Raw genomic sequence first — 8,181 nt, forward strand, 5'->3', positions numbered from 1 at the left:
TATAGCTAGACGCTCCAGCTGCGTCTAGCTATCCGAACTCTCCCTTACAGTAACTGAAGCTCGCCACCACACTGTGCGATAACGACGCAGGGAATCACGGGAAGATCAACACTGTCTGTCTGGGACTTGAACGCTGTGGTAGGACGTGGTGTTTTGTCATTCTCTTCCTCTGTTCCCACTTCTGTTCTTGTACCCCTTTAGTTACAGCTCAAGTTTGAAACATCTCCCTGAGGAAAATAAGCATGATTCGCCTCGCTGGAGACATCTGCCCTTTGAAAGAGAGAGGCTGTTTGAACAGCTGTCACATCCCACTGCTCGTCTGAACATCTTCAGATGAAACAGAGAACGTCTGGGGCCGTATGTATCTCTGCTTCTGATCTTGGATCGGGTCCCCCCCTCCCCGTCCATGCAGTCATCCGTTGTTATCTAAAAAGTGATCCTAAATTATACTCTGAGACGGTTGATACATTTGGCCCCTAGGGTAATGTTGTGGTTTGGATACTAGAGGAGACGTCAACAAGCAACACAATGATACAGAAGACAGCAGGCAAACCCAGCAAGGATTACCACATCAAGCCTGTCTGGCCAAAGCAGGTAGAACCGTTTTAAACTGATACACTCACACAAAATATCCCCATTCACGGTGAGATACTGTAGGTAGACATCCACTGGAGAGGGTACGTGAATGGATGACTCTCTTAAGCGCATAGAAGATGATAGAACAGAGAGAGATACCTGTATATAAAGAATGCCTGTGAACAAATGTGCTGCTTTCTTTGTGTGTTTTCTGTGTTCATTGTGATGCATGGGTCACGCATTTACATATGTAGGCTATGTTATGTACATGTACTGTATTGTGTCATGTATTGTCATGTATGGGCCAGGTTGTCTACATAGCAACCAAAGAGTTCCATTCCTGAAGATTTGAAGCTTAACACTGAAGACTTTGGTCCTGAAGTGGCTGCCTGTTAGTCAGTGAAGAGGAACGAAACATCAGCCTTTCGAAAAGTCCCGGGAGTTCAATTGCATTAAAGCCCTTAGTTTGCCTGAGCTTCGATAAAATTGGATAAAGCAGGAAAAGCTGCTTCCATCACTCAGAATTCATTTCCCCCAAACTGATTTGAGCTGCATAGTACCCACTATGGGTTGGGAAACCCTATTCTGCCCCTGTCCATCTCTGTACTTTAATCAAATTATCCTCTATGTGTGGAGGTAATATAAACTAGGTTTGTCATGATACCAGTATCGCGATTCTAGGAAGTAAGGAAGGAAGGGAAACAAAACATGAAGTAGACTTACTATCTTTAGGAAAACGGTCCTAATGTTGGAAAAATCTGCTTTATGTTGTCGCCAATGTTCCCTATAAGCTGTGCATGGGCGTGCAGTTGCCCCGGGACTGCCGCACAGAAGAAATATCAGCCCGCACAAAGAAGCATGAAATTGAACTTCACTCAACTTTCTAGTTTCCCCTATAGTTAACAGTATCAACGTCTCCCTTTACTGTGCAAATTGTGAATGAATCAACGTAATACTAGCCACTTTCAATGCAACATACCTAAACAAAACAAACTATACCATACATTTTCTTGTAGGCAGAACACATTGGAGTAGGATTCTATTGCATTAACAGGCACGACCCATACTCTACACAGACCTGTGCACCATAACCACTTAGAGCTGCAGTGTGCAAATAGACCATTGCCATACATGGATCTGTGCCATTCACTTTGAACTGGACTGTGTTTACAGCATGAGCAGTCATGAGTTGATGCGCTTGTTTTGAGATCAAAGCGAGAGCTGCACGTAGCCAGGTGTGTACACTTGTTCATGTTCTTTGCTAGTTAGTGAGCCCAGGTATAGCTAATTTCTAGTCCGCAATGAGGGAGTTGTTGCTTCCTACAAGAACACAAAACATGTGCATTTCTAGCCATCTTTGAAAAACAATTCAGGGAAAGATATTTTTTTCTGTATTAAAGGGGCAATGTTGTATTTTGAGACAGGCTTGAATAAGATAAGTAGCCAATAGGCAGAGGGTAGCATCATTTGTCTGACTCTCTGTAATAATGGTGTGGGAATAATAATAAATAGTTTTTTGTAAAGTGGTTTCTTGCGTCAAACAACACAATATTTTCAGTCACCTCCTTGTCTGAAGGACAAGTGGATAAACTGGTTAATGTCAACCCCTGCATGTTTTTTTTTCAAAAGTCTCATGGAACGCAGGCCTACATTGAACACCACACATTGGCTGCTACTATAGGCTGAATGATAGAAGACTTATTCCCATGTTAAAACATTACGGGATGCATTTTCTCCATAGTTTTTCTACAGTGGCCCACTCTGCTAGGCCTACGTTATGATCAAATAGCCACAGTAGCCTACTTGGCCATTGTTATAACTGTAAATGAAAGCAGGTACAGCCTCAGTGTTCACAGTACACTCTCGCCAGATGTTGCACAGAAATTTCACAACATTCAAGTTTGCGCTCGGCAGACCTGGAATTTGCTCAGTGCCTAAAAGAATTAGAGGGAACATTGGTTGTCACCGAGAGTCACGTTTGTTTATTTTGCAAGCTATAGCACACAATTGTTACAACACTAATTTAAGAACACACACACACGAGTGCAAGCGTACACACACGCACACACACACACAGCCACGCGTGTGCGCACACACCCCTGTTTGGCATCTTTCCTATCCTGTCCTTATTTGGGGCTTCATTATTGGGATTCCTGCCACTCTGTCTCCCAGGCAGCATCCACCCTGTCCCTGTTATTCAACCAGCAGCATGTTGTCAAAACCAATAAGTTTTCTCAGTCACACACACACACACACACAAACTTTTCTCAAGACAACTCATCCAAGCACCAGGCCTTGATGTGTGGGATGAAACGTTTCTTTAAGGTGATACGGGGGGATATTGCCCCTCTTCCCCGCTCCATCATCCCTCCATCCTTCCCCCATCTCTCCCTCTCCCTCTCTCTCTCTCTCTCTCTCTCTCTCTCTCTCTCTCTCTCTCTCCTCACTCATTGTCATTATTTTCAACATGGCCCTCCTCTGATCTACTAAGGATTGTGGGTGCTCTCTCTACGGGGGATTTCAATGTCAGGCGCCACCTTGACGGCCGTGAGGGGGTTTGATTTCCCATCATGCTTTGTGGTGGCGTGTCTACCTTCCTTCCCGCTCTTTGGAGGTGGAGGCGAGGGGAGGCGAACGCTGTGGTGCCCCCGCACCGTCGGGCAATTATCCTCTAGCATAATAAGGAGTGGCTCTCGCCCTGCCGCTCTGATTGACACCTCTCCTCCTTATTTGTCAACAAATCAGATGGCTCATAATGGCGTGGGTGGCCATATTGAGCTAAGGGTGTCGTTTGTGGAGCTGAGCATCGCATCGTCTCTCGCTCCCCTTCTCTCGCTCTCTGTCACCTCGTTATCTCTGACAGGGTGTCGCTTGCTCAAACTTCCCCTCCTTTGTCATCTCTACATACTTGTGTCTGTGTTCAACCAGAATGACAAAAACTATATTCAGTGTAGGTACTAATGTTCATTTTGTGACCAATGACCAGAAACATGGACTGGTGGCTGTTTTCCGCCAAGTGTCACATACTTTGCACAACCAGGAAAAAACTTTGGTTAAGATTGTCAAAGAGTGAAAAGGGCACACTCCAAAAAGACACACATACACTGACAAGATGCAGGCCATAACTGTCATTCGCTCGACTGTATTGAAACCATGGATTTTTAAAAGAGTGCAATGCGCACAATTCTTATATGACAACATATAAATGTGCTATGATGAGCAGCACTCATGACAATAGGGTGATACTCACAGCCATCCTTACGGTCCTCAGGACTAGACAAGGCCTCACTGTCTGACAGCAGGCCAGACACCGCAAACAACTTCCTCCCAGAATCCTCAGCGGCTTTGAGCGACCACGGCGAACCAGACAGAATACGCCCTCCTCCAAACTCATACTGCTTCCTTTCCGAATCGGTATAGCAGCCCTTGAGCCTCTTAGCAGGGGTGAAGGCTGACTGATAACCCCTGACCTCCCTCTCCTCGGGCAGGGAGGAGAAGGGTCTGAAGGCGCCCACCCCGCTGTGGTTGAGCATCTCTAGAGATGAGCAGTCCAGATTGGGGGGGTGGAACTGGGGGTGGAGGTGGAGCAGGGAGGCAGGGAAGTCTCTGGCGGGGAAGTTGCCATGGCTGGAGACGGGCCCCTGGCGGTGGTACATGGAGGCAAATGTGTAGGAGCCGGAGGGGAAGGGGAGGTGGAGGTCCTTCTCAGAGATGGGGACACCGAAAGGCCGTGGGGCCTGGCAGGGGATGGAGGAATCGTGGCCAGCCTCAGCTGTGGAGGCCAGCACCATCAGGGCTGGGGAGGCCAGGGGACTGGGCAGGTAGGAGGAGCTGTCCATCTTAAAAGAGGGACGGTGGAGGTCCATCCAATCCACGCCTCCCTTAGTCCTATAGAGGGAGGGACTGGTCAGGGGGAGGGGCTGAGTGTTGGTGTGATTTGAAGATGATGTAGAATAACTTCACTGTGAGTCCATTCTCATAGGGCTATGTAAGGAGAGAAGAGCATTGATTATCCAAATACAATTGTCAACAACGAGGGGTATTTAAGAAAGAGATATGGAAGACACATAGAGAACGATGACTCTCACAATGAACTAATGCAAATGCTGAATAATAACGTTAAAATAAAACATGTGCAAAATGATTTTTTTTTTTTTAAATCTGGACAATTCTGTTAAGAAATACTTTGATAGCACTGGAAAAACATTTGTAACTGAGAATATATTTATTTGTAACTGAGAATATATTTAATTAAATGAAGAGTTAAGCTAAAAAAAAAGCATGAAATATAGCAGAACATTTAGCAGAACATATTGTAATAATTAATATAATGTAAATAAAATCTTGAAATGATGGTGTAGTTTACGGGGTATTTGTTTATGACTCATTAATAACCTATCAGTCCATATATGTCTGCAATCTGCCAAATATCAAAAAAAGATTATGATGATCATCACAGTAAATAGGAAAATGTGGCTCTCAATTGAATACTTATTTTCCTTTTGTTCTATGATATTTATATGTGAAACAGCATTTATTGTATAAATTAATATTCTATGACAAGTTAATGAAATAAGAATCCAATAGAAAACATTTTAATACTCTTACATTTCCATGTGATTGACACTACAATTTATCGATTGATTTTGGGATTAAATTTGCTTTCGGTGTGGCCCGCATAAAACGTTATAAAATAATCCCAATATTGGTGTCTAACAAAAGATCATTCTAAAATCTAATTGTACAGATGTCCAAGAGGATTGTGAAACGAATAATTCATGTTGTTCGATGTTACAGTTTCTGAAATTAACTCATTTGTAAGGCTAAAGAATAATATCTGAACAGCAGTTTTATTTAATTGAAAACGATCTTTAGTTATGAAAGAGATAGTTTTGTTAGTGATAATCTCCCATTTTATTGAACAGTGGCTGGGTTTCTATCCAATTGGCGACAGATTTTCATGCGAATATTCTAAAATCCGCATCAAAACAAGATGCGCATTTTCCCACCAGAGATGTGTTTCTATCTAATTGACTTGTTGCAGATAAAGGACTGTGTGTGATCACATAGTGCACATAAAAAAACTTTTGCGGTTAAACTCCCATATGCAGAATCAAAAATACAAGTGTAATTAGTTTCCTTCTAATGATGTATTATACTGATGGTTTTCTCACCCCCCCAAAAATGTGTGTTATATAGCGAGTGTGCCAGATCTTGTACTGGCATGTGCGCTCTAGCCAACAGCGCGCAGATACCGCTTTTGGCTAGAGCGCACGTACATCCCTCAAACTCAACTCTGGACCTCGAAGCCAGTGCAACTGTGTTTTTTCATTGTACCCTTTCTATCAGGGACTGTTTTAGACCTGAGTGCAATTCATTATCAGACAGAACAGAAAACCAGCAGACCCCGGACCTCCTAGGGTAAGAGTTGAAACACCCCTGGCCTTACATGATTAGATTTTTTACGGACAAAAGAGCAGTAAGCATCGATGATCATGTCACCAGCATTAAGACCCTCCATATTTGGAAAAGAGCATCAAGCTCATCATCTAGGCACTTTCACCACCCTGCGAAGTTCATCATCCTTTGTTGAATCTGTAGCCTAATAAACGGCACGCTTTCACGACGACATCGCGTGACTCCAAGTTTACTTCGTTTATGATAGGCACGTTTTCACTGTATGGATGTGCAAAATTCTAAACTTTTGTTAAACGAAAAGCAATTCCAATCACATGAAGTACCCCGCGTGTCAACTGCATTCGTGACTTGTGCTCCCGGTGAATTTTGAACTCCTAGCATACTCATGCCAACATGTGCGTGTTATAACATCCCTCAGACCCCTTTCAAGAAATTATTTCATTTTTCGTTTATTTGATGTATTATATATTTCGACTTAAACACGCCAGGGTAAATTGGAAATATTTCAAGCAAAAGAACCTCCTCAGGGACAAACAGCAGTTCCATGTATTTGATCTGTTCAGAGCTAGCTCACCTGATTAAACTTGTCAACTAAGCAGCAAGCCCCTGAGGCGAATCCGAGCCTGTTCAGGGCTACAACAAAGTTGTGAAACGGCCCGCTGTCCCCGAGGAAGAGATTTGAGAACCGCGCACGACGTTGGACAACTGAATGCCCAACAAACATCTTGACAAGTAGGCTATTCAAATGAAATGCAAACCCCAATTTGCGTGAAACACGACTGCAGTCTTCAAGGGCAAATCTCTGATCTTGTCAAACACTTAGCCAGATAGGCCCTAATGATAAATTATACTAATTAATAGGATATTGCATGAAGGTCTTACAAGAAGCCAACAAAATGTAATCTAACCCAATAGCCCTACCATAACACCTTTACAGGAAAAGTTGCATATAGCCTACTTACCTAGTTAAACGCTGTCTTGGAGTTGTTTCAGCCACACAACGAACACTTTCCCTAGTTAGAATGTCAGCGACGGTCGAGACTTTATTCCGTCCGAGCAGAAGAGAAACACGCGCTTGTAAAAGGTCGAGATTATTTCCAAGTATATCTGCAGTGAAATGTAAACTTGGCTACAGTATTTTTTTTCACATTGACAGACCAGTAAGAATTGTAAGATAAGAAGTGGCACAACGTGAGGACGAGGCGAAGCTCACCCGGCTGCGGCTGCTGCTGCTCAGAGGCTTTCCGCGCTTCGAATGACGATTCCCTCTTCCTCTCCCACCCTAGCCTATCTCTCTCCTCCGAATCACTCTCCCGAGAGGGTCTGCGACCTGCCTTCAGAATGTGCAATGTTACCCTCAGTAGGTTACTAGCCTCTATCCTCCACATGCAATTGGAAAATGTTCTGAAATGTGATTAAACCGTTATCAAACTGTCTTTAAAATAATTCCGCTTTCTGGCAGAGCTAACAAATAAGTCACATGCAAGACCATTCAAATCCTTAGAACAAGATGCTTTAGTCCTGATTTTAATTGTGCGGTATATTTTAGATCCAAAACACACATACATGTTCAGGTACAGATATTGTCTCACTGTATGAATAGTTAGTTGCAGGATAGGACCATGCATAACCTTTGAGATTTTACATTTGTCTTTTTTTTCCATGCACCCAAATGACACATTTGGTCAATTTCAGTATAATGAACTACTAGGCTACTTAAGTGTAACCGTGACAGTATAGGCTGGGGACTGAGGAAAGGTATTAACCTTAAAAATGACCAACACTGGACAGTCGTAGGTCCAGGCTTACTAAGATGTATAAAAGATCTGTCTCATATGTTAAGGAAAACATTTGGACATTTCTACAAAACTGTGAAGGGGAGAGGATAGAGTTGTCTCCTTTCCTTTATTCAGTACAGGCCTGCTTAGTTTGATTGCCATGTCCTGTGTTTTTGATTTGGCAAAACATCCTTAAGGGGATTATAATGAAAAAAAAAAATGTAATACTGTATTTATTGGGTGTTTGATTGATTTTATGGAAATGTGAAAGGAATGTAGTAGAATTTAACACAATAGATCTGGCAAAAGATAATACGAAGAAATAAACAACCTTTCTTTTGTATTTTTTTTGTACAGAAAGGCCATAATGTATTATTCCAGCCCAGGTGCAATTTAGATTTTGTCCACT

General features: G+C 42.9%; 1 protein-coding gene across 2 annotated transcripts in view; it reads right to left on the bottom strand.

The window, feature by feature from the left end:
* Nucleotides 1-7,235, bottom strand: part of LOC112251536 (E3 ubiquitin-protein ligase RNF220-like) — a 44,943-nt gene extending 37,708 nt beyond the window's left edge. For both annotated transcript variants that reach the window (XM_042321965.1, XM_042321964.1), the window contains exons 1-2: nt 6,957-7,235; nt 3,827-4,560 (exon numbers count right to left, since the gene is read on the bottom strand). In XM_042321965.1, coding sequence (XP_042177899.1) covers nt 3,827-4,442 — 616 coding nt within the window. In that variant the 5' untranslated portion in view covers nt 4,443-4,560; nt 6,957-7,235. The remainder of the gene's footprint in view (nt 1-3,826; nt 4,561-6,956) is intronic.
* Nucleotides 7,236-8,181: the final 946 nt, after the last annotated feature.

Source organism: Oncorhynchus tshawytscha, linkage group LG05 (assembly GCF_018296145.1).
Source record: "Oncorhynchus tshawytscha isolate Ot180627B linkage group LG05, Otsh_v2.0, whole genome shotgun sequence".
Taxonomy (NCBI): Eukaryota; Metazoa; Chordata; class Actinopteri; order Salmoniformes; family Salmonidae; genus Oncorhynchus; species Oncorhynchus tshawytscha.